General features: G+C 44.8%; 1 protein-coding gene across 1 annotated transcript in view; it reads left to right on the top strand.

The window, feature by feature from the left end:
- Positions 1–27,187, top strand: part of YTHDC2 (YTH domain containing 2) — a 1,963,388-nt gene that overhangs the window by 331,657 nt on the left and 1,604,544 nt on the right. The window contains exon 4 of the mRNA XM_044059160.1: positions 3,363–3,559. Coding sequence (XP_043915095.1) covers positions 3,363–3,559 — 197 coding nt within the window. The remainder of the gene's footprint in view (positions 1–3,362; positions 3,560–27,187) is intronic.

Here is a 27,187-nt window from a genome sequence, read left to right as displayed (position 1 = left end):
CAGGACTGCTGCTTGCCGGTGTTAGAATTTCTGAAATTTGCCACAGACTACCAGCCTATTTTAAATGTCATTACATGTACAGACTGTAATGTCTGATTCTTACTTTTGTCACATTTGTGTGTGAATCACTGACCATTTGCAGCACCTGTTGGCAGTACTGTAACTGGGTGCTGTGAGTAAACAACTTTACATTTACCAAAGTGTGTGCGCGCGTGGGAACTGGGATGAAGTTCAACTCCTCGGTCAGAGGAGTAAGGCACAGGAGAAGAGCAGCAGTCCCTGAGGAATCAATGTCCCCTTACTGACTACTTGTAGCAAGCACCTTTACTTTGGATGACTACTTGCCATGAACTGTGTATTACACATTAAATTCAGCAAGGCAGGATTTGTGATGCACTGGACCACTGCGGAGTTCACCGCAAAAGTGAGACACGCCAGGCAGGAGTCGAAAAATTGGCCGTTATTCCTCTCCCTGCCTCCTAACCTATGTGACACAGTAAAATTGACTTGCATACACACCCCTTTCCAGGTTAATAAACCTTTTCTGTCAGAAACATTAAGAATTATGCGAGTGTGAAAAATCTGGTTGCGATAATACGTAAGTACCCAGGAATGTTAAGCATAGCCACTCACTGTCCAGCCCGAAACAGTCAGGAATCAATGCACTGTGCTCTGGTTTCCTCCTCCTCTGCATTTAGCCAAGGGCAGTCATCACAAGTTACCTCACATATAGTAGATCTTCTCACACAAGACAAGGGATCTCTCATGCACCCACACCTGTCAATTCTACATCTGACACTGGGGATGATAGGATTCTGATGCCATTCTGACATTTTTTCAGAGGACGTGCGTAGGGTTCTGCATGAAGCCAGAAATCGTACTTATCCAAATGGAAGAAGTTTTCCATCTGGTGTCTCTTTCATAAATTAGACCCACTTTCTGTTGATGTACCTCTGGTTTTTATCTTGCTTGTGTGAACTGCTGAAGACTGGGTTGGCTTATTCCTTTGGGAAAGCTCGTCTGTCAGCCATTTCTGCTTGTCTGCATTTGTCTCCTCCTTTGACCTCTAAATTGGAGGTTAAACTCTTCCTTAAAGGTGTCCTTCACATCAGATCTCCTAGGAAGCCTGTTCCTGTTCCTCGAGATCTCAGTTTTGTCTTGGAAAAACTCAGTGTCTCCATTTTAACCTCCAGCTAAAGCTTCCCTGCAACACTGTACTTGGAACACTGTGTTTATTAGCCATCACTTCAGCCAGGAGGGCTTTTGAACTTCAAGCCTTGCTGGCTTCTCCCTTCTTCCTGGTTTCCATAAAGATTGAGTTTCCTTGCGTACTAACCCTTCTTTTATGCCCAGGGTTGTGAATGAGTTGTCACTTAACCATTCTATTAATTTGTCCACCTTTTTCTCCTATCCACAGTCATCTAATGAGAGAGTTCTACACAACTTGGATGTGCATAGGCAACTCAGATTTTACTTGGATAAAACTAAGTCTATCACGAAATCTGATCAGCTTTTTGTTTCTTTTCACCCCAGGGTTCTGGGAATGTCTGTTTCCAAGCAAATTATTTCCACTTGGATTTCTTAGTAGAGTATTTCCATTTGTTTGCTTTTCATGGTAAAAGCCTTTTTGCTCCTGTTAAGGCTCATTCTACGAGAGCTGTGCCCTCTTCAGGTGCTTTTTTGAAAGTTTTGGGTACTAACACCGTCTTCTCTTTATACCTTCACTAAACATAAAAGGGGTGGCATTTCCAAATCTAGAGCTGGCTTTGCTAGAGCCTTCTCCATGGCTTTTTACAAAGTGCCTGTGCTCCTTCCCCCTTCCTTTCTTCTTCATGAGCTTTGGTACTGTCCCTCATGTTAAGAATACAGCAGCATAAGAATAGAGGGACATAGAATAGTTGTGTAAACCATAACCATAGATGTCCTTCTCTTCTGTGTTGCAGTATTGTATCCCTTCCACTTTCCCCTTGTTTTTTGTCCTTTTCCGTCGATGTATGCTTACCTCTTTTGTTCCTTAGGCTGTTCTTACTGGGGCATTGAGTTCTGAGGATAGTACGTGTAGATGTCACTTTTATGGCCTACGCTGGCCTATTTGCAACGTCCCATGTACCTTACAGTATACTGGTCGAATGTTCCATCCGCTTTGGCAATGAATCCTTCATATTAAGAATACTGCAGCATAGAAGGAAGGACATCTATGATTATGTATTGGTACAGCAGCCATGTGTCCAGGGGCATTCCTAATCTGTTAGTGCTGCCTTCTAGGAGGAAAGGTGGGTAGGTTCATGAGAACCTTTCTGCTAAGTCTGTGCCAAAGTAGGCTAATGACCATATCTCTTACTTGTTCTTTTGGGACTGCATGGCAGGTAGATTTGGGACAAACACAGGCTAATACTTGCAGTTTTGATCAACCAAGAAATTTAAAAAGTAGATTCCCCCATCTTACTGACAGGCAGAGCATCCTGGGGAGAATGCATGAGGCTCAGGCAGTTGTCTACATGATGGAAGAGGACGGAAGTTTTCAAAATCTAGCCTGTGGACTGAGTTGTAGTACTAATTTTATGTAAACCATCCGATTCTGCACTAGATTGCTATCTCTGTGTAATAGGAATAGGCTAGGTAGTTGTGGTTGCTGGCTGGAAAGCCGATGGTTGAGACTGCCCTCAGGTGCATCTTTGTGTCTTGTAATGGTTACCACTTCACACTGGTAGCATTCCCCCTAAGCTGTCTCTACTAAATAAAGAATGTTCATTAATAGTCACGTTTGTTATCTCAGTTTTTTTTTCATTTCTGTAGTTAGTGTTTGGATGTTTTATGTTTAACTCTTGTTCTCATGTATCCATGTTTTATACATCATTATTTCCTTGTAATTTTTTTTGTAAATACTGTGTGTATTTAAGTTGGATGTACCTAAAATGAAGCAGCCTAGTTTCCTGTCCAGCAGGAAGAAATTGGATGTCTTGTTTCAGCTGCAGTTGATGACTGTCATCCTGCTCAGTAAGAAGCTGTTTCCATTGAATTGTACTTTGTGTATATAAATAAACTGAACCTTAAGTTGAGGCTGTGATAAAAAAAAAAAAAAAAAAACTTTTTGCACTTAAAAGCACTGGCATTACCCGGTCTCTGAGATTCTTGGTGAGGATTCTGGCTTTTGTCTGTCCCCCTTAACCTTGAGAGATAGTTGTGCACATGTAGTGAACTCTCTTACACAAGGATGATACATTTCTTTTTGTGTATTACAGAAGTGAGTAGGAATGAACTGTATATTGCTAGTCCCTGGGACCATATTGACAATTGCACATGGTTGCCTTCAGTTCACTTTTCTTTGGTCTTAGAGCATATACTTTTATTTTATTTTTTAGAAAAGGAGCAAACCGATTTTTGACTTTAAAGAAAAAAGATGGTTCAGAACTACCCCATACTGCGATGACTTGCAGCTTTACGCAGAACACAAAACAAACTATTCGTAGTCTAATTCAGAGGTTTCCTGTGACTAACAAAGAACGTATAGATCTCCTTCCAAAAACTGAGAGAGGAGCTGGATTGACTGTGGAAGCTGGTATTTTATCATCTTGCATTCATTTTCTTGATTTTTTTTTTTTTATAATGCTTCATGTGAAAACTAAGATGAAAACATGATATTAATACTACTGGCAGAATTATTTTGTTTCATTTAAGACTATTAAACTTGGTTGTTTCTTTTTGTTTATAATTCTTGGGATGAATGTTATTCTGAGGTATAAAGAGTCTGAAAAGGCACCATGGTGTAAAAAATTCTTCAGTATGTCAACTCGTTGATGGCAGTTTTATTAAGATCCATATAGCTACAGAAAAGCTATTCTTCATCTTTTTTCATTATAATTTTGCTATATATTAACTTGCCTTTTAAAGAAAACTGCAAGAAATTAAGAAAAGCATTTCTTTGGGGTGGAGCAGCCAGCAGCCTTCTACATAACTTATCTGCTGTTTATATATACTAATTTCGAAGTCTTGCATCCATGGGGGTTAAGAAAGCACTCCAATGCTATTTTACTACATGGTGGAATGATCTTAGACTTTTGATGTTTAAACTGCAAAAACTGGAGAAAAAGTACTGCTTAGAAGGTGCCACTTCTCTGACATTTTTTGACTGACTAAACATATGTTGGTGAGTTGCTGGATTCCCTAGAAGTTATGGACTTGATAAAAGAGTAGGAGCTGGGAGTAGCTGGCCTGGGAGAGTTAGAAATGAATGTGTTCCTTTGCGGTAGTGGTGGAGTCCCACTGCAAGGAGGACCTAGGGTATGGCCAGAAATACGTTTTAATACATGGTGCACAAACTTGATGAAGAATATACAGCACTCCATCTGTAGATCACTGTGATGGGAGTAATATATTACACTATGTAATAGATTACTGTAATAAATTATAGTTTCTAGTTACTTTGTCAAAATAGTAACAAAGTAATAGTAAAATATTACTTTCTTTAGTAACTAGCAGCATAAATGTGTGTTACATTTGATTTACTTTTGCGTAAACTAGTAGTTCTCAATTTGGGCGAGATCACCCCCTAAAGAGTGATGGAAAACTTCTGGGGGCCCTGAACAATATGGATAGTAGTCAGATGTTAGAAGGTAATTGAGACGTTGAAGTGGCAAGTTGGATAAAAAATTACAACATAATGTTGGCACAACTCATAGCACATAACATTCATAATAGATCATTAGTATTAGTCTAGAGCAAAGTTTATTTTATTTTTTTCACAACTGTCTGGTGGTGAAAGTTACTGATGACCAGACTCTGGCCTTGCCCTGGTACTGTGAGACTCTCACCCATTAAAACACCCCCTAACACTGGGACAGTTCTAGCCTACTAAAGATCATATCCTTACCTTGCCTTCTAATGCATTGCATTGGTTCTCCATATCGCCATCAGTTAGAATCCACCTCACCACTCATCGGTTTAACACCCGATGGCCCAACCCACTGCAACAAACAGGACTCTTTGGGTGGATCTGTGATCAACCAACTTTTGTCTTGGCAATTATTTGATCTGAAGTTACCTTCATTTGTTATTCAACCTGTGGGTACTTGGATCTGACTGGATCTGACTTGGCCGCATTTCCAGCAACTGATTCGAGCTCCAAGCTCCTACCCTACCCATAACGCCACCGTCTCCCTCTTTTCCCTAGATCTTGTTTGCCGCGTTTGTGTAAGCATCTTGATCCGCTGCTCTGAGCTACTTTTTGGGTAAGTTTGCATTTTTTGTGGGCTTTAAGTCTTTCTATCTAGTTTTCTTCCATCTACCTTTCTTATCACCACCCCCCTCCGCTTTCGCATCAGTATTAAAAAAAAATCTTTCTTCTTTTCTATCATTAGGAGTATCGGCACGTGAGTGTGTTTTTGTGTTTGGGCCTCTCCTTTTTTAGCTTTGTCGGAGACTCCCAAACCGGGATTTCTTAAATGCACAGAGTGTGGCCATAAGCTTTCCCCAGCTGATAACCACACTGTGTATGTTGAGTGTTTAGGGCTTGCCCATTTTGAGTCCTCCTGCTTAGTCTGCGCAGGGTTCAGTCCCCACACATAGACCGACAGGAGGAACAAACTGATTCTAAAAGGCCTTCTCTCCCCTCCTACCACCGGGGCCCAGGCCTCTAGTTCTACTGCTACTCCTGCTGCTTCCATTTCCACCCCAGCCTCTGGGGCTCAACCTCCCGGTAAGAGGACCAGGGACGGAGACAAACATAAGCATAGGGACAAGCCTAGGAAGCAGTCCCATGACTGCTCGTCCTCTGCAGGTCTCCCAGCCAAAATCAGCTTGGCTCTGAGAACGGAGTCTCCTCTGCTCGGTTCTCCCAGGAGCTGGAGGTGCTTCAGAGCTGTTCCCCAGCCTCGGCATCACCCCACTGCTTCTCTAGGCTGGTGTCAGTGGCTTCCTCGTCTAGATCCACCCATAGTCTTTCTGAAGCAGAGGTGGATAGGATGATGCAGAGATTCATCTGCACCCAGATACAGATGGGGGTCTTGCCTGCCCTCTCTCCCTCAGGAGCGGGGGGCATGCAGTCCAGCTTCGTTCAGATTACTCCTTTTCCAGTCCAATCCCCGGTTTCAGAGTTCTGGGATCCAAGGACACACTGCTTCGAGGTGTCTGTGCTTACAGTACCTCGATGCCAACAGTTATCTTGGGCGGGTTGGATCTGACCAGTTTGGATCCATCCGGCTTTCTGAGCTGGATTCAGGGGGATAGTTTCAGCTCCGAGTTTTTTGGAGTGAAGGCTTCCAAACGCAGTCTTGGCGGCTGGAGGTTTGGCTCTGGCTCCCCCGTTGATTCAGAGGGTTGCCGACCAGTCTGTAGCCCCTTCTCAGGTGGTTTGTTCTCCTTCTGCCTTCAACATGGTGGAGAGGGTTCTCTCGATCCCATCGAAACCCTTAATGATCTAGTCTTCGGAGCCCCCCCTGCCTCTGGTATGGATTCTGCCATCCTGCTACCTCAGGGGACAGCCTGCCGCCTCTTTGCCCCAGGGAGCTCCCTCATGGGAGCAGCCAGAGTTTTTTTGAGTCTTCTCCATAGACTCCGCCTGAGGAGGTGCCTCAAAAACATATCTGTAAAAGGAGGCACATGGATTCCCCACCAGAGTCTCTCATGGAGGACACCTGTTTGGAGGAAGGGGAGGATTCCCCCTCAGTTACTCCCTGAAGATGTCTCCTTCGGAGACATCATGGAGATCCTTTGTCAGTGAGGGGGGTGGCCTGCCCAGAAACCCAAATCGGATGAGTCTATGTTCCTGGAGGCATTTGGTGCAGGACTCTCTACATTCTGGGTGTCTCCTCCCCCCCCCCCCCCGTGGATCCATTGGTGTATTTAACTACATCTCTGGCATGGGAGGAGCCTGACGCAGTGGAGCTGATCCCCAAACGCCCTGACAAGATATTGAGTGCACCCTCGGATAGGACCTGCTGGTGATTTGATTGGACAAGGGATCCCTTGTTGATGCCATGGTAGTGACAGCTGCCACTAAGAAGGAGATCGTGCAGGAGCGCTTCATGGTGCATCCGCCGGACCCGAGTCCAGGACGATGGACTGCTTTAGGAAGTGGGTGTACCCTTCAGCCACGGTTTCGGGATGTGCGGTGAACTGTGTGGCACATGTAATTAGACTCCATCAAGATCTAGTAAATGAGATTGCTGGGTCTGCCCCAGGGTCCATGTCGATGGAGGACAAGAATGGTTTCTCCTCTCGTAATGGCCACCTTCATGTAGATTGCCATCACCTCTACGCGGCTTCTCTCTCCTGCTACTGAGGGTGCTGCTTGAGCTACCAGGATGGGCATTGCCATCAGGCATCACTCCTGGCTCTAGCTCTGTGAATTCTGCTGTCAGAATCTGCTTCTCCATTCCTCAATGAACCGTTTCAAGGAATCAGCTGGAGGAAAAGATGATGTGGTTCCGGAATTCTCAGAGCTCCTCCCAGGATGCTCAGGACTCGCCTTCCCCTAAATACAGAGGGGGATTCGATAGACTCTGACCCAGAGGCAGAGGGAGTCTGAGGAATCAGGGGTCTCGAGAGCCTTTCTTGGACAGGTCCCCGCAGCAGCCCTGAAGGGTTGCCCGGCTGCTTAGCTCTGGAGGCAGTTGGTGGATACCTCTCGCTACGCACAATAGCCTGGCAGTCATTCACAGACTATCATTGGCTGCTGCAGATCATATCCAGAGGCTGTTCAGCACCATTCATTCAATCACTGCTCCCGCCCAAATGCCTCCAGGATATTCCACCTGCACAAAGGGAGGAGGCAGCACTGGAAATTGCAAAGCTGCTAGGAATGTGAGTCATCCAGCCAATTCCCCTAGACTGGACCATATTAGGCATCTTTTCCAAATGGTTTTTAGTGCCAAAGAAAACTGGGGAATTGAGACCCATTCTAGATCTTTCCACCTTAAATCTGCCAGTTGCCAGGATGAAATTCTGGATGGTCACGCTTCAGTCTATCCTGCCCTTCCTGCAGGAGAATGACTGGATGTGCTCGGTCAACCTCCAGGATGCGTACTACCACATCAAGATGGACAAATGCTCTCGGAGGTTCCTCCACTTCTGGCTGGGAGTCCGTCATTATCAGTTCAGAGAGCTCCCCTTTGGTCTCACCACAGCCCTCAGGATGGTCGCCAAAGTGATGGCAGTAGTATTGGCTCACCTGCATCTGCAGGGCTTCCAGGTCTTCCCTTACCTGGACGATTAGCTCCTTTCTGCCCCTTCCGGGCATAGACTCTGCCAAGCAAGGGATTCTCTTCTTCAAATAGCCCACCAGTTGGGCATAACCATCAATCTCAACAAATCCATACTGGCTCCAGTTCAAGTTCTAGATTTCATTGGAGCTCGGTTGGACACAACTCAGACCAAGGCTTTTCTAACCTCAGACAAAAGTTAATCCTTGAAACTTCATGTTGTGTGTATCCTTAAAGTCCACTTGCAGACAGCAGAATTGGTTGCACGGGTGTTGGGGTCTATGGCGGCCATGATCACCCTTGTGCTTACTGCTATATTATACCTGAGGGTACTGCAGTGGACTCTGGCGGTTCAGTGGTCATTGCTAGATCTTCCTTTGTCTCAGCCGATTCAGGTATCTTGAGCGTGCAGGGATTCTCTTCAATGGTGGATTTGTTTCCCGGATCTTCTTCGGGGTTGTCCCTTTGTTCTTCCGGCCCTCTTGGCTAAGGTGACCATGGTCACCTCCCTACTCGGGTGGGGGGGGGCATTGTTTGGGAAGGACAATCCATGGCATGTGGCCCCCCCATGAGACTCTATTGCATATTATTGTCCTGGAGGTGAGGGTGGTGCTCCTAGTGTTGCAAGCTGTCCCTGCCCATCTTTCTCTTGGGACGATTGTTATTCAGCGGACAATATGTCGGTTGTCTGGTACATCAACAAACAGGGGGAACCAGGTCTTACCCGCTGTGTTGCAAGGCGATGAGGGTGTGGGAGTGGGTTATCACCACTGGCCATTTTCTGGTGGCAACTCACATTCTTGGGAGGTCCACCATTCTAGTGGACAGATTCAGCAGGTCTATTCTGATGCATCACGAGTGGTCTCTGAATCCTTTGGTAGCAAAACAGATTTTTCTCAAGTGGGGTCAGCCTTGCTGCGATCTCTTCATCTCTCCTTCCAACATGAAGGGCAGGGAGTTTTTCACTCTGAACCCCCACAGGGGGAAGCCCCCAGATATGCTCTGATCCATGCATGGCCCTCTGGTCTTCTGTATGCTTACCCTTCTCTCCCTCTGATCCCGTAATTCCTTCAGAAAGCTTGCAAGCTGGGGAGCCCAGTCATTCTTATTGCCCCATTCTGGCCTTGCAAGTCTGGTTCCCCTCTCTATGGTCTCACGTCATGTGTCCTCCATGGACATTAGATCCGGTTACGGATCTCCTCTCCCCATCCCGCCGGGATATCTCACCCAGATCTGGTCAGTCTGAAGCTCACCGCTTAGCTGCTCTGGTTCCCATGATGGTCAGGGCTCCCGGGTTATCCTCACCGGTCAAAAAGATATTAGTTTCAGCTCATAAGTCTTCCACTAGGTACATTTATTCCAGCAAGTAGAAGTGTTTTGCTATCTGGGCCTCTCAATATGATCTAGAGCCTTTTACTGCTCCAATTCCAATGCTTCTCGAATTTTTGGCAAACATTTTTCACCAAGGCACCAGTTCTGCCATGGTCAAGGTCCAACTGGCAGCTATATCTCATTTTCATGTAGGCGACAACACTGTTTCTCTAGCTTCTTCTAATCTTTGCAAGGCGTTTTTGAAGGGTACCTTTTTGCTTTGGCCACCAGTTTAAGACCCAACACCTCCTTGGGATCTTGCGCTGGTTCTGCAAGCTCTTGTCTCTCCCTCCTTCAAACTGGCAGCTTCAGTAGATTTACAGTTCTTGTCTTGAAAAATGGCTTTCCTGATTGCCATTGCATCAGCCATAAGGGTTTCAGAACTTCAGCTGTCGTCATTCGAGCCTCCATATATGATCTTTCATAAGGGCAGGGTGTCATTACTTACTAATCCCTCTTTCCTTCCCTTGGTGGCTTTGGAATTGAATATTAATCAGGTTATTAATCTCCCTGTTTTCTTTCCCAATTTTCAGAACAAGGGAGAGTACAAGTTGCATTTGTTGGATGTGCATAGACAATTACATTTTTATTTGCATAGGACTAAGTCTTTCTGTAAACCTGACCAACTCTTTTGTTTCTTATTGTAATTCCTTTCTAGGGAAACCTGTAGCGATAGTTAGCATTGCTCATTGGATTTCCCAATGTATTATCCTGGGGTATTCAGCTAGAGGTTTATCCCCAGCAGAACATGTTAAGGTGCATTCAACTAGATCTATGGCTACTTCAGCTGCCTTCTGAGCCAGAGTTTCGCTGAATGATGTTTGCTCTGCGGCCACTTTGGCATCTTGGCATGCTTTCATTTCACACTACAAGTTGGGCATTTTGTCCAGGAACAGGGCGTCCTTTGGCTCAGCCCTGCTTTGGAATATCCTATGAGGGCCTACCAGGTGTTTGATACTGGGGACTCTGTCCCACAGGTTAAAGGACAAATGAAGACAACTTCAGCTAAAGAAGTTATGTACTCACCATAATGTTCCATCTGAGTTGTTGCTCTTCATTTGTCTTCAACCATCCCTCTTCTTCCTCCTTCCTTTTGTGGTTGCATGGTGGTCCTGATAGAGGAGGTATAATCACCACCTTAGCATTCATTTGTTATTCTCTTCATATCTCTGGAGACCTGTGGTTATGGGATAAGGCTTTAGGTCAGGTCGGGATAACATGGTTAGCAGCAAACTCTATCTGAAGAGAATAGGGAGACTGAGGTATTGTGGGTAGGGGAGGAGCTTGGAGCTCTGATCAGATGGTGGAAATGTGGCTGAGTCAGATCAGAGTACCTGCATGTTGAAGACCAATGAAGAGCAACAACTCAGATAGAACATTATGGTGAGTATATAACTTTTTTAATGTTCTATATAAAATTTTCGGGTTTTGATTTTTAGTTGCTTAAAATAGACAAAATGTGATAGGTCTGTGCAAGTCTTGTGCTGCTAGCTGTGCATGGTGTGCTTTAATTATTATTTGTGACTCTCTATGTATAAAGACTAGTCTTCTCCTTTTATCTGCTTCCATTAGGGGTCACCATGGCAGATCATTAGTCTGCAGAACAAGTGGCAGTAGAGTTTTAAGGGTACCTTTTTGCTTTGTACTCACCATAATGAGGCACATGCACTCACACACTCACTCCTAGTGGCAATTTAGAATGTCCAGTCTACCTGCAGCATGTCTTGGGTATGTGGGATGAAAAATATGGAAACACAGGGAGGACACGCAGACTCCACACAGAAGGCTCCCCAGAGGAGAGTAGAACCTGTTAAATTGAAATTAATAGTATCATATCACACAGATAAACTGTATAGCTATATATTTGTAATTGTTTGACAGATTTATTGAAACAAGTCAATCAAGTACTACAGTGGGATTATAAACCTTTTCTTTATAACACAGATATAACTGTCAGATATACTGCACTTTCTCAGCTGACTCAGATTACAAAAGTGTAAACCAAAAAAAATTCCATAACCACTTTTATATTTTTAAAACTTTGTCCTTGATGAAAAACATTGTTTTCTTGTATTGAAGCAGTCTTTGTCTGCATCCTTATCTCAGCCAGAGAAAACCAGTTCCTTCAGCAGGACAAAGTGTTCATTCAGAAATGCTGTTTCATTGATAGGCTAGTCTATAACTTTTCTGCTGTTAACCATGCTCATCCAGAGAAAACCAGTTCTCGGCATGCCAAAATGTTCTTTCATTGATGGGACAGTTAATAACTTTTTCTGCTGTGTTAACCAGTTCCATTTTCACTTGAATATCTGTGTACATTCAACTGTTTAGGATATTTCAACAAGCCTCTCTTGTTAATGTTATTTGTTACAAAAACATTTGTTCCACACAAGCCCATTCTGTTAGGCCAAATGCATATTTCTTTCACACTGTTATGATTACCAAACCTCTGTTACTGTGAGGGAAAAACTATCAAAGACATGTTATTGCTATGAGTGAAACAAGTGTTATGCTTATATAATTCTATCGCTTCCCCATTTTTATTTTGAAAACCAAAGAAAAAAAAAATCAATTAAAATTTAAATCAAATTTTGAATTTTACAGAAAAATCAAGTCTCCACTGGTTGTTACTTTCTTTACAGCCTACATTAGTTGCAATAGATACCTGGTTAACAGTCTTTTTAATTCAAAGTTTAATACAAATGCATGTTATTATGATCAACAAAATGATGGCTACTATAGCAATTAAACTGTAAAAATAGTTTTTAACCAATCACTCCAGTCACTGTTCCATGTCTTTCTAACCTTTTCAGATACTAGTTATATTTTACTTTAATGTACTCCTCTGTGATTGATCAAATGTACGAATACTGTTTTCTAATTCTCTCTCTCCTGACATTTTTTAATTTAACTTCAGGTAATCTCATGTATGATATTCTGTTAAACCAAATGCATATCTTTCACACTGTTTTTATGTTTGCCAAACCTCTGTTACTGTGCAGGAAAAAGTTATATATATGTTTTCTATCAAATACATGTCATTGCTATAAGGGAAACGAGTATTATGCTTATATAATTCTGTCAGAACATGAAAACCTCTTGCTGTGAGGTGGCAATGCTAACCGCTGCACCACCTCCCAGCTGTAAAGACTAGTCTACTGGAGTTTTTCATCTGTTAAATGCTATTCATCACCACTGTAACATTGTGTATACAACTTTAATATTGCACTTATGTGCATGTGCTTAATTGTGTGAGTAAATCTTATTATAATTGATAAACTGTACTTTTGTAAAAGTGATGTTACTTTTTGCAACAATAATGTTTACTAAAGTTTGTTTGTTTAATTTAACTGTTGAGGCTGCCCACTAAAGTGTGCTAGCCTGTGTAACTGATTTATTACTGTTTCTGCATTTTCTGTGTGTTTCTATCTAAAACAAAAAAACAAAAAAATAATCCTTGTTTTCCCACCTCTCCTTGACTAGTTTAGACCAGTTTACAGGCTTTGCTGTATTCTGGGCTGTGGTGTAGTTCCTGTGTTGTCCATTACCTTACTTGGATAGAAGGAAGTTTCTTTGCTCACCAGTGGGAGTGGGGAGCCTTGAGCAGCCTACCTGTCCCTGTAGGAAGTGACCTCAGCACAAGAGCTGTAGTAATTGGTTGTTTTGGACCATTTCTAGCTCTTTTGAAGTTCCCTGTTTAAAATCTGCGTTTGCGCAGCTTTGCGTGATTGTGCTCATAGCGCAGCACCGGTTAAACAACTTCTGGCTCCGCCAAGTCTGCTCTTGAAATTTTCCCTTAAGGAAGCTCTACTCTTAGTATAATCAGACTACTCGCTATATTATAAGCCTAGCACTTGTTCTCAAAACCTCTCTAAGTAAGCACTCTCATACTAAGTAAGCACTACATCCACCTACCACCCCTGTGAATATCCACTTCCCTTAAAGGCACATCACTCATTTATACTATTCTAGCATGTCGAGTGGTAGAGTACTGGCGTCCTCTCCAGTTCAGCTGGTTAATCTGGGTATCTTGAGACGATGCTACAATTGTCTCATGTACACAGACAACCCTCTCCTCCTCCCAACAAACAAATACATGTGAGAGATGCAACTATATAGCCAAACTGGAGGCTGAACTCTCTCAACTCTGGGCTGGCATGACCAGACAGGAGGTGATGGTAACCACACACACAACAAACCCAGTCCCACATAGACCTACCACAACTGCAAACCAAAAGCATAAAAACACAGACATACTCGGAGGCTCTAATAAAAAACTTACCAAAACAACAGAGGCTTCCAAAGCAGATATCCAAAAATCCACCACCTCAAACCAAAACACATGCAACACATACTTCAATAAATCAATGTGTCAATCAATCACAGCCTTTAAGGCCAAACACCATGCCTGATACACTAGTAATAGGTGACTCTATAGTCAGACACACTGATGTCCCGCTTACCAGGCTGAACAAGGAGAGGGTGACTGTGAGCTGCCTATCGGGAGCTAAGATCCGCCACATAACACATGCACTCAGGTCACTCCAAAGCAAGTACAAATATGACTCAGTCATTGTCCATGCTGGCGTGAATGACCTGAGACGTACCTCCCTGGACTACATGAAAAGAGACATAGAGGAGCTCTCTGATTATGTAGCCCAGGCTGGTATGACCCTGACCCTGACCCTGAGCAGCATCTTGCCCTCACCAAGAATGATGCCACAATACAAAGACAAGATGATCAGCTTTAATAATTGGCTCAAGTACTGGTGTCATTCTAAGGGGATCCAATGTCTGTCTGCCTGGGATGACATGTTGGACAAGCCACGCTGCTTCGCAAGGGACGGCTTGCACCTGTCACCACTGGGCTTCCGGATATTGGCTAAGGCTCTTGCCACCCCCATAGTGCCTTTTTTAGGCAAGACTCAAAAGACAAACCCACCTCCTTAGAAAACAAAAATGGAAAAAAACTAAGGGTAATGCTGCTCAACGCCAGAAGTCTAAATCTCAAGATGCAGGCACTCGATGCACTCCTCATTATGGAGAACTTCGACGTCTGTGCAGTAACTGAAACCTGGTTCAAGTGTCCTGAGAGCACCCCAGCGCTACCAGGTTATACCTCGTATCATGCTTTTCAGCCACAAAACCCGGGCTGAACCACAAAGGGAGGGGGAGTGTCCATATTCATCAAGGACGCCCACACCTCCAGGTTAGTAGCAACACATGAAGCATCGGAGACCATACAGGTGCAACTAACCATAGGCAAAACTGCTATACAACTGGTAGCATGTTACAGACCACCCTCCCAATCTCAGGAAACCCACTCAGCCTTCCTGAGGACATTGGAGGATATGAATGTATCACAAAATACCATCATACTGGGAGACTTCAGCTACCCTAACATAGATTGGGTACATTATTCTAGCCCTAACAACCTAGCCCAAAGGTTCCTGGAATTCATAAATTCAAATACACTGAACAACTAGTCACCTCCCCCACTAGGGGAGATAATATACTAGACCTGATCATCACAAACATGGGGACAAAATGCTCCACACCGGAGGTATACCCCTCACTAGTGAGATCTGACCACAAACTAATCACCCTGGATATACATATCCCACCTCCACCCCCAGCACAAAAGACCACAGTGAAAAACTTCTCAAAAGCAGACTTCACTCTTCTTAAGACTGAGATGGTATCCTTTAAGCCCACTGGGCCAGTGGATACCACATCCCACAATGCTGAATCCTTCACAAATGCTTTCTTTGGACATCTCCAAGAAGCATGGATCATGCAATCCCAAATAAATCCAAGTCCCTCTCCACCAAAGGCAAGCGTCCTGTCTGGTGGACCTCAGCCATTAACAAACTGTATAACAAAAGAAGGAAGCTACTGCATGACGGAGCAAAATCCCATAAAGGGAAGACATCTCTGATCAACACTAGCAGAAAACTACGTTCTCTCATAAAAACATCCAAGGCCAACTTTGAGAGAAAAATCGCTAAGGACACTAAAGATAACCACAAAGCCTTCTTCAGCTATGTTAGAAACCTGCTCGGAAACCCTCAGATATGCTCAGAGTTAGTTCACAACAACAAAAAATACACTGAACCCACAGATATTGCCAACATTCTGGCTGACAGGTTCAGTGCAAATTTCTCCCCTCCCTCACCCCCAAAAGAAGAAATACTTATCCCAGCTGAATGTAATCTCCCTGTCATCTCAGATGTCCGGGTGAGAGCCGCCCTCAGCAAAGCTAAAAACACAGCATCAATGGGACCTGACGGTATCCCGGGTTGCGTGCTACGTGAACTCCAAGAGGAGCTAAACCCTCACATAAAAATGCTATTTAACCTTAGCCTTACTACAGGATATGTACCTGAACACTGGCGTACAGCAACAGTGGTCCCACTCCACAAAGGGGATACCTCTACAGACCCTGGGAACTACCACCCCATAAGCTTAACCAGCCTGGTCTGCAAAGCTATGGAAAGAATCATTATGGAACTCATAAACAGAGACATTGGGGACCTAGACACTTGACCCCACCCAGTTCGGCTTTGTAAAGGGCAGATCCTGCCTTTTGAACCTGGTTGACTTTTTCGAAACAGTCACTAGAGGCATTGATGAGGGCAAAGCAGTCCATACAGCCTACCTGGACTTGGCTAAGGCCTTCGACACAATACCTCACTCAGGCATCATAGATAAGCTCAACAGCTTAAATGTAAACCCTTATGTCACTAGATGGGTTGCAAACTGGCTAAAGGACAGAACCCATAAAGTTAAAATCGCTGGAGCAATGTCAGACTCAAAGCCAGTCACAAGTGGTGTCCCACAGGGATCTGTCCTGGGACCCCTCTTATTCGGCATTTATTTCTCAGATGTTAAAGCAAACATGGGAGGGTTGTGGCTGACAAAGTTCGCAGATGACTGCAAACTAGGCGCCATAGTCGATACACCAGCAGACACATACATCCTACAAAAAGGCCTCACAGAAACGGACAACTGGTGCCGGAGTCATGGCCTTAAACTAAATGCCACAAAATGTATAGTCATCCCCTTTGGGAAAAACAAAGTACCCACAAATTTTCACATAGACAGCAACCCACTGAGTACCGAAAAAGTAATCAGCGACCTAGGGACCCAAGTTTACAGCGACCTCTCATTTGACACCCACGTTGCCAAAGTGGTTAGAAAAACATTCTACCTTGCACACCTTATCATGAAGGGATTCACATCCAGATCCAAGGATGTCATTGTACCCCTATACTCCTCCCTCATCAGACCCATGATTGAGTACAATGCTCCATTTGGTATGTACCTCACCCGACATTTGCAACAGCTGGAGAGACCACAGAAGTACCTCACCAAGAGGATCAAGGGTCTCCAACATATGTCTTATTCAGCCAGACTAAAGAAACTCCAGCTCTATTCAGTAGCATACCGCCTACTCAGAGGTGATCTCTGCCTGACGTACAAGACCATGTCCAATCAAGAACTGATGGACATGCTCCACCTCAAAAAATCCAAATCCATCTGAACCACGAGAGCTAAAGACTTAAACCTCGGCACAAGTATGAATAGGACATGCTGGAGGGATAGATTCATAACCCAGAGGCTTCCCATGCTCTGGAACAAAATCCCAGTTCATGTTAGGCAGAGCCCCTCACTGACTCTCTTCAAGAGAAATCTTGATGAGTGGATGGGAGATCGTAAGATTACCCCAGGGGTCACATCTGTGTCACTACTAGACAAGGGCACAGTAAACTAATTATATTATATAAGGGGACCTTCACTGTGTCACTGCTAGACAGAGGCACAGTATTCTAAATCTATTCTGTGCATTTTGTACCATTTTATGGGGTGGCGAAAGCCACATCACTATGGCTAGGCTTACAAATGCCCCAGGGCAGATAGCCTAGTACTAAACTATGAAACTTGCATTACCAGTTCCCTGCACTGCCCTTTGGCTTATCTACTGTACCCAGGGTCTTCACAAAGTGCCTGGCTCCAGTAATTGCATTTTGCAGGCAAAGAAATATTCAAATGTATCCATACCTGGACAATTGTCTAATTCAGGCAGAAAACGGGGACATTCTTCTAAAACATCTGGCGTTTGTTAAAAGGGTTCTAACTTGTCTAGGGTACACTATAAACGAAAAGAAATCCCATCTGGTACCCCCTCAAACAATTACATTCCTGGGTGCAAGCTTAAATACAACTGCCCAGATAGCTTAGCTTACGCCAGAAAAGCAAATTCATTTGGTAACATACTTCAAACAGGTGGCTGCAAAAACCCTGCTATCTGCAAGATGAATTCTGCAAGCTTTTGGGGTTCATGGCCTCCTGCATTCTTCTAATTCCATATGCAAGACTGCATATGAAGAAACTTCAGTGGTAATTATAAAGTTTATGGAGTCAACATTGTCACAGCCTGGAAACAATGAATGTTAAGTTGTCTATCTCGCCTTCATTCTTGCTGGATGGGTTCGGAGCCGACCTCGGCTCCGACTCGGCCACTCTAAAAGCTCGAGAGTTGGTTCCACCGGCTCGAGGCTCCCCTTATATCCCACAATGCTAGGCGAGAGTTACCTCAGATCTCGTTTGCCGCTACAGCATCGAGGTGTTGGTTTTCTACCGGCTTGTTGGTAAGTGTAATTTTGGTAAAATTAGATAACTTAAAACCCTATATTTTTGAGTTTATATATATTTCCCTTAGTGTAGTGGATTTTTCTACCCCTTTTTCCGAAAATCCCAATTTTTTTCCAAAGAACTTTAAAGTTCTCTCTCGTGCCTTCTGGCCTTTCTCCATCCCCTAGTTGTGTGTGTGTCTTACTCTTGGTAAACTTTAGTTAATTGTTTATTTTTGAGTTTTAAAAGTAGTTTAGTGTAATCAGTGTGTTTGTTGTGTGTGTGTGATTACACTTTTTGTTTAGGATGTCTAAAGACACAAAGGTCTCAGGCTTCAAGAAGTGTGATGCGTGCTGTCAGAAAATGTCTCTGACAGACGGTCACGCTTCTTGTGTCTATTGCCTGGGGCCTTTGCACCTGCAGGACTCCTGTGCTGTATGCCACGGCTTCAGCCCCAGGGTCCTGCAGGAAAGAAAAAATAAGTTGATCCTGAGGGGTCTTCTTAAGCCGGCGGATTCCCTTTCTGTCTCTGGGAAGCCCTCTAAGGCTTCTAGGTCCTCGGCTCCAGCAACTGAGCCGAGACCTAAGGCTTCTAAACCTCCGCCTACATCGGCTCCGGCTGGAGCCGATGAGTCTCAGTCCACAGTTTCTGTGGTTCCCTCGGCTCCGGCTGGAGCCGAGGTTATAGAGGTTCCCGTGTTGGCTCCGTCCAGATCTTCGGAACCGACATCGAGGAAGAGGTCCAGGTCACCGTCCCTTGGCTCCGTTCATTCGGCTCCAGGATCTCCCCTGCTGTCTGAACGGAGCCATAAATCTCATTCCTCTAGGTCATCGAGGCTATCGGATCATGACCTTCAGAGGGTAGTGAGTCGACTTCTTAAGTCCGAGGCACTAGCCCAGATGCTTCAAAGCCCGACTCATCAGTCGATGCCTGCCCTTGTCCATCAATATATTCCTCCTCCGACTCCGTTGAGCTCGGGCGGTCATGTCGGAACCGAGACTGTGGTAGCGTCGGAGCCGATACAATTGTCTTCGGCTCCATCGGCTCCGATTTCTTCCTTAGAAGAATCTCGGCGCCGGACTTCCATCGTCGGCTCGAGGGGTGAGTGGCATCGGACCCTTGTCCGACCCGCTCTTCCTCTCGGAGCTTGGCGCTGGTGAGTTCGGCTCCGACATCGCCTCGAGCCATCACTGTCGGTGCCGAGGGGTTCTCAGCTTCTCGGTGCGGGGACCTCTGGCTTTGCCTGACAGGGGTGCTGAGGTCATGCGGAGTGTGTTAGAGCCTGGCTCTACTCCACAGTCGGCGCCGTCCGCCCCTCCCTCACGGTGCCTCAGGTCAAGTCGACTCACTCCCTCATCCCGGACCGCAGAGAGCCAGCTCCTCAGGAACCCCTGTGGGATCTCATCCTCTTCCGAGGCCTCTCCTGATTTGGCAGAAGAGCCCCTCGGAAGAGGAAGTGTAAGAGGAAACACATTGACTCACCTGAGTCAATCACATCTGATACAGATTTAGATGATTCCGAGGGTTCCCCGTTCCCCTTCTGAAGATGTCTCTTTTGCAGACATTCTAGAGATCCTGAAGCAGAGGGAAATTGGCCAGCCCTTAACCCTTGGAGGATGAATCTGTATATCTTGGCCCGTTTGGCTCTCGCCCCTCCACCTCCTGGGTGTCCCCCTTGACCCCCTCATGCAGGTGGTTGCTAAAAGGCATGGGCGGCTCCTGATTCAGTAGATCCCACTCCCAGGAGACCCTCCAAATTCATAACGGCACCAGCAGACAAGCAGTTCTTGACAAAAGGAGTTTCTGTGGATGCTATGGTGGTAGCTGCTGCCACTAAGAAGGAACTAGCTGATCCTTCAGTACCTGTCCATCCACCTAACAAGGAATCTAGGTCCATGGACAGGTACGGGAAGCGGGGAAGCGGATGTTTTCGTCAGCGACATTTACTATGCGTTCGCTGAACTACCTGTGCCATTTCACTCGTCTTCAAAGAGATTTGATTAAAGAAGCGAGTGACATGTTGAAGGATCCTACAGCTGTGGGTTTTCAAGATAAAATGAACACTCAGCTGGCTACCCTTAACTCCATAGCCAACTCCTCCATGCGCCTCCTTTCTTATGCGGCTGATGGAGCGAGTAGGGCCGCAGGGACAGGTGTGGCCTTACGTAGGCATGCCTGGATGCGGCTATGCAATTTTGCGGACCCCTTCAAGACGTCTTTCACTAACTCCCGTTTGATGGATCATCTCTTTTGGTCCTCAAGTGAAAGAAACCTTGACTAGGTGCGAGACTGATGGTAAGACTCTTTCTGCCGTCGAGTCCGTTTTCTACTCCTTCTAGGCCTTACCCCAAAGGCCAGAAAAGTGGGAAAATGTGGTTCCGTAAACAAAATCAAGGGACTTCGCCTGACGACAAAGTCGTTACCCGCCAGAGGCAGAGGCGGAATAACAATGGTAGACGCCGCCTCGAGGCATGGGGGCTCCGCAGAACCACGGCAATCGAGAAGCCTTCTCTGATAAGCCCTTTCAGCATCCCTGAGGTGTTGCCCGGCTGCCCACCTTCGGAGGCAGTCGGGGGAAGGTTGTCACTGTACCCAAAAGCCTGGCTATCCCTGACTCAAGACAAATGGGTACAGTCTATCATTTCTGAAGGCTATTCTATCCCCTTTCTTCGCATTCTGAAACAATCAAAAAAATCCCTTCCAGATGTTCCACCCGCGCAAAGGGATCTAGCGGTTTTGGAAATTTCAAAACTGCTTGCAAAAAGAGCAATTCAGCCAGTTCCAGCAGACCAGCAAGGATCCGGAATCTACTCAAGGTTCTTTTTAGTTCCAAAGAAAACAGGGGACTGGAGACCAATTTTGGATCTCAGTATCTTGAACAGATCAGTCAAGAAAACAAGATTTCGGATGGTCACGCTGCAGTCCATCCTTCCCCTATTGGGAAAAGGAAACTGGATGTGCTCTATAGACCTTCAGGATGCGTAGTATCACATAAAAATGAACAGACGCTCCAGAAGATTCCTCCGCTTCAGGCTGGGAACCAGTCATTTTCAATTCAGGGCCCTCCCCTTTGGTCTCACCACTGCCCCCCGGGTGTTTACCAAATGCATGGCAGTGGTAGCTTCTCACCTGAGACGACAAGGATTCCAGGTGTTTCCATATTTGGACGACTGGCTCCTCACAGCCCCCACCAAGCATCTCCTTCTGATGGCCAGGGATTACACCTTTCGCATTTGTCAAAAGTTAGGCATTTCAATAAATTGCGAAAAGTCTGTTTTGTCGCCTTGTCGTACTATTACCTTCATAGGCGCAAATCTAGACACAGTAAACATGTCTGAGGCTAACAGATCAGAGAATAACAGACATACACAGACTGGTCTCACTCCTTTTCAACAACAACAGAATCAAAGCCAGGTTAGTTCTGAAAGTGTTGGGAATTATGGCAGCTGCCATACCTCTGCTTCCATTAGCCAGATTCCACATGAGAATCCTTCAATGGATGCTCTTTACACAATGGTCATACCAGCAACTTCCAATGTCCCATACCATTATGATCACGCAGACGCAGAAATCATCTCATGTGGTGGATGTCTTCCCCTCAGCTCTGGTTGGGAAGACCATTTGTTCCCCCCCCTCCGGTTGCTACTTTGACAACGGACGCCTCCCTGATCGGGTGGGGGGGGCATTATCAGGGCAGGACGGTCCAGGGCACATGGCAACCAGACGAATGCCACTTGCACATAAATGTTCTGGAGATGAGAGCAGTGCTTTTAGCGTTGCAAGCCCTTCAAGACTCTCTCCCTTGGGAACGATTGCAAACCAGACAGACCATATGTCTGTAGTGTGGTACATCAACAAACAAGGCGGAACCAGGTCCTACCCCCTGTGTCGAGAAGCACTCAGATTGTGGCAATGGGCGATTTCTTCTCAGCGTTTTCTGATAGCAACGCACATCCCCGGAAGTCCAATCAAATAGCGGACAAATTGAGCAGAGCTATCCTCATGCCTCATGAGTGGTCTCTGAAAGACTCTGTTGTGAGAGAGATTTTTCTCAAGTGGGGTCAGCCTTGCTGCGATCTTTTTGCTACTCCCCAAAACAGCAAGTGCAGACATTATTTCACTCTATTCCCTTTACCAGGCCAACCCAGCAGAGACGCTCTAGTCCAAGTTTGGCCCCGGGACTTCTGTATGCATTTCCTCCCTTCCCACTAATCTCTCAGGTGATACAGAAAGCTATCGCTCAGAAGGCCTCGTTGATCCTCATTGCTCCTTACTGGCCTCGACAGGTGTGGTTCCCCTTTCTACATCAATTTCTACTGGAGCGACCTTGGCATCTGGACCTAGTTACAGACCTTTTGATCCATCAATCGGGTCAGTTACATCGATCCCTCCCTCTCTGAAGCACACTGCTTGGTACCTGCAGTTCCAACATTAGCCAGGCTTCCTCAGTTATCTCGCTCTGTTCGAGATATTTTGATAGCTTCCCATAAATCTTCCACTAGGAAGATTTATTTGAGTAATTGGAAACGTTTCACATATTGGGCTCAAGGAAGGGACATAGATCCTTTCACTGCTTCCATCCAAATAGTCCTTGAATTTCTAGCTGAACTCTTCCATGCAGGTTCATCCCCTTCTACTCTTAAAGTTCAATTGGCAGCTATCTCTAACTTTCATGTAGGTATTTCTGAGTCTGCCTTAATGTCCCACAAGCTTTGCAAAGCTTTTTTGAAAGGAGTTTTTCTTCTCAGACCTCCTATAAGAAATCCTCCTTCTCCTTGGGACCTAAATTTAGTTCTTACTTCTTTGATTCTACCCCTTACGAACCTGCAGCCTCCTGTTCTTTAAAATTGCTATCATGGAAGACTCTCTTTCTGGTAGCTATTACTTCAGCTAGAAGAGTCTCAGAACTTCATGCACTCAGCTGTCGACCTCCTTATCTATTGTTCCATAAGGACAGGGTATCTTCTGAACCAACCCGTCCTTCTTGCCTAAGGTAGTCTCGACGTCAAATCTAAATCAAAGCATTGACCTCCTGTCTTTTTTTCCAGAATATTCCAATAGGTCTGAACAAAAATTACACTGGCTAGATGTTCATCGTCAGTTGAGGTACTATTTGGATAGAACAAAACAATTCAGAAAATCTGACCAACTGTTTATCTCCTATGCAGAAAGCAGAAAAGGACTTTCAGTTTCAAAGGTATCATTATCTAGATGGCTTACATCTCTGATTACCCTTGTTTATGAGATTAGACACCAAAAACTGCCTAATAAACCTAAGGCCCATTCTACCAGAGCTTTGGCTACTTCTTTAGCCTTCCAAGACAGACTGCCTATTGACACCATTTGTGCAGCGGCTACTTGGGCTACTCCTCACACTTTCATTTCTCATTATAAGTTGGATTTAGCTTCTAGGCATAGAGCTAACTTTGGTTCCACTGTTCTCAGGAGTCTGTTCCGTTAGGCCACCGGGACAAGGTGCTAGGACCTTGGTCCCATCCAGCAAGAATGAAGGCGAGATAGACAACTTAACATATAGAAGTTATGTTCTTACCATAACGTTCCATGTTAGTTGTCTTCTTCTCGCCTTCTTCTTGCGTCCCACCGTCCTTCCCCCTGGCCTGGACAGACCTAGAGGAGTTGTGATTGTGACCTCTCTTTCTACCACCTCTTTTATTAGGCATATGCTGTTTGCATATTTCCTGAATCAGGATGTAGGTCACCTTTTCTTTCTCCCTGTTGTTAGAGGTGGACTCTTTTAGAGTTGTTCTATTACTGTTATAAGCTGGGGTTAGCTTACAAACGAGATCGGAGGTAACTCTCGCCTAGCATTGTGGGATATAAGGGGAGCCTCGAGCCGGTGGAACCAACTCTCGAGCTTTTAGAGTGGCCGAGTCGGAGCCGAGGTCAGCTCCGAACCCATCCAGCAAGAAGAAGGCGAGAAGAAGACAACTAACATGGAACGTTATGGTAAGAACATAACTTCTATTTCCTATCATACCTTGCCTGCAACTAGAGTTCCTATGGTGGGCAGAGGCCTGCCACCAAAACAAGGGACTGTCATTTACTCCACCCCCTGCCGCCTAAACCCTAACTACAGCCGCATCAGACTATGCTTGGGGGACTCATTTGGCAGGGAAGTGCATTCAGGGCAAATGGAGCCCAAATCAAATGCACCTTCATATCAATCAAAAAGAAATGCTAGCTGTATAGAATGCACTGACAGCATTCAAGGACTACCTTCATCCAGAACAATTAATGATAAAGACGGACAACACCACAGTTATGTGGTACATAAACAAGCAGGGGGGTACACACCCCTACCCCCTTTGCATACTAGCCATGGCATTGTGGAACACGGCCTTGACCTATCAAATACAACTACAGGCTCAATTCCTGCCAGGAAAGCTGAATACTCTGGCAGATGAACTAAGCAGAAATCTCATGGACCCACACGAATGGTAACTGGAACCACGGATTTTCAACATGTTGACAAGCAAATGGGGGAGTCCAGACATGGATCTTTTTGTCTCACCCCAGAACTACCAGTTGGACAAATTATGCACAAGAACTCATCACAAAAAAGCCTGGAAAGTGGATGTTTTATCCTTCAGCTGGAAAAACCTTTCAGTCTATGCCTTTCTTCCTCGGCCTCTGCTCTCCAAAGTTCTACTAAAAGTCGAACAGGACAAACCAAAAATTATTTTGATTGCTCCAGACTGGCCTTGCCAGCACTGGGACACACGCCTGCGCAATGTGTCACACCTTCCACCGTGGCACCTGCCTTAGACATCTTACTTACTGTCTCAGCAGAACAACCAAATTCTGCACACTGTGCTCCAAACTTTGAATCTTGCAGTGTGGCTTATCACCTAAATTCACCCTTAGCATCCCTCAGCAAACCTGTGCTGGATGTCATTTTGGAGGAAAGAAGGCATAGTACTAGAAAATCTTATGCTGACAAATGGAAAAGATTCTGTGCCTGGAATCAGTCATGAGGGATAAGCACAGCAGTTCCCAATATTCCTCAGATTTTACAATACTTAACTGAGATGCTGCACAAGGGCCTGTCCTTTTCTTCCATAAAAATCCATGCCTCGGCTATTTCAGCTCATTACAACACAGAACCTTCCCTCTTCTCTCATCCTTTGCTAAAGCAGTATCTCAGAGGGGTCAAAATTTAAGGCCATCCAGGAGAGCTCCAACCCCTGCCAGGGACCGCAATTTTGTATTGGAAAAACTCTGTCTTCCTCCTTTCGAGCCAGCTGCTACTGCAGACTTGAAATTTCTCTCCTAGAAAACAGCTTTCCTTTTAGTAGTCACTTCAGCTAGAAGGATTTCCGAATTACAGGCTCTTATGGCATTGGAGCCTTTCATCATTTTTTATGCAGACTGGATATCTCTCAGGACCAATCCATCCTTCATGCCTAAGGTGGTATCCAATGTGACTCTTAATCAGACCATTCATTTGCCAACTTTTTTTCCCAATCCACAGAACAAGGGGGAATGGATTCTGCATTCATTGCATGTACACAGACAACTTAGATTTGACTTAAACAGGACAAAATTTCAAAGAAAATCTTTACAACTACTGGTGGCATTTGCTGCAGGGGCAGAGGGGAAGGTTATTTCAAAGCAGAATATTTCCAAATGGATAAGCCATTGTATTAGTTTCTGTTATATGCACCATGGAAAAACTATCCCCCCAGGGGATCAGATCTCATTCCACCAGGGCTGCATCTACTTCTGCAGCCTTTCTCAGAGGTGTTCCTACCAGAGACATTCTAGAAGCTACTACCTGGAGCTCAGTCCATATGTTCACCAAACATCACCATTTACCTTTCTTCTCTAAATCCAGGGCTGGCTTTGCCACTGCTGTCCTGCAGGGCCTTATAGCTGGTCCTAATGCTGTATAATTTCCTCCACCCTACCATAGCTTTGGGAATCTACCCAAATGTAATGACTGCAACAGTGAAACACGAAGAACATAGTACAGTTGTGTACACTTAACATAAATGTAGGTGTTCGAGTGTATTCACTGTTGCAGTCCTGGTTACCCTCCCTCCAGCCCCCTATTTTTTTCTGACTATATTTACACTTCCTTTCACTATGCTTATAAGCCCTTTTGGTGCATTTGCTTTTGGGATTGGAGATAAATTTTTTGTGTTTTTAATTTTATTTGCTCCCCATTTGGGGGGCACCTGACATCTGGGACAAGAAAAACTGATGTAATGGCGTCGGCTGCATGTTTTATACCCCTGACGACCTGACGTCATGGAAGAAGGGACAGCAACCAATGTAGGACCCAAGACTTTGTTAATCAGGCCGACTGAGGGCAACCTGCCAGCAGATTACCCAAATGAAATGACTGCAACAGTGGATACACTGGAACATCTACATTTATGGTAAGTGTACACAACTGTACTTTTTTTAACCATCATCTGGCAATAAGCTGTCTTTTGGCAAGGATTTTAACATCTCCTTTTGGATATCAGTCGTTTAAGAATGCCATGTGACTGTTACTGTCAGTGTGGAGTGATATAGAAGTAGAGTTCACTGCATGTCTCTGTGGTTGTCCTTTATTTTTGGGTATTAGCATCTTTTAAGAGGCTAGGACAGTTGACCAGAATTTTTGAAATATTGGATATATTCCAGTATTTTTTTGTTTGAACTGTTACCACTTGTTCACTTCCTGTGGAATGCCTAAGAACACAGCGTCAGAGAATGTTTCTATATTTTTGACTGGTTGAAGTGTTTAGAGGTCATGGACAGCCTTTATTGTTTCTATATGTACGTTTTTTTTTTATTTTTTGCTGTCGAGAATTTCTTCTAATTTGGCAGCTGTATAATTAAAAACTTTATTGTACATTTGAAGTTGTGCTTCTTAGATTTTACTGTACAACAGGGCATTTCAAGGTTACAGTTATAAAACAGTTCTTAAGATGGAGTTCATAGGTTGATTATTTCTTTGAGGATTGTAATCAGA

Source organism: Protopterus annectens, chromosome 17.part0 (genome assembly GCF_019279795.1).
Source record: "Protopterus annectens isolate FY-2018-M chromosome 17.part0, PAN1.0, whole genome shotgun sequence".
Taxonomy (NCBI): domain Eukaryota; kingdom Metazoa; phylum Chordata; order Ceratodontiformes; family Protopteridae; genus Protopterus; species Protopterus annectens.
The sequence above is the reverse complement of the archived record's forward strand: the minus strand, read 5'-3'. Positions and strand labels throughout refer to the sequence as shown.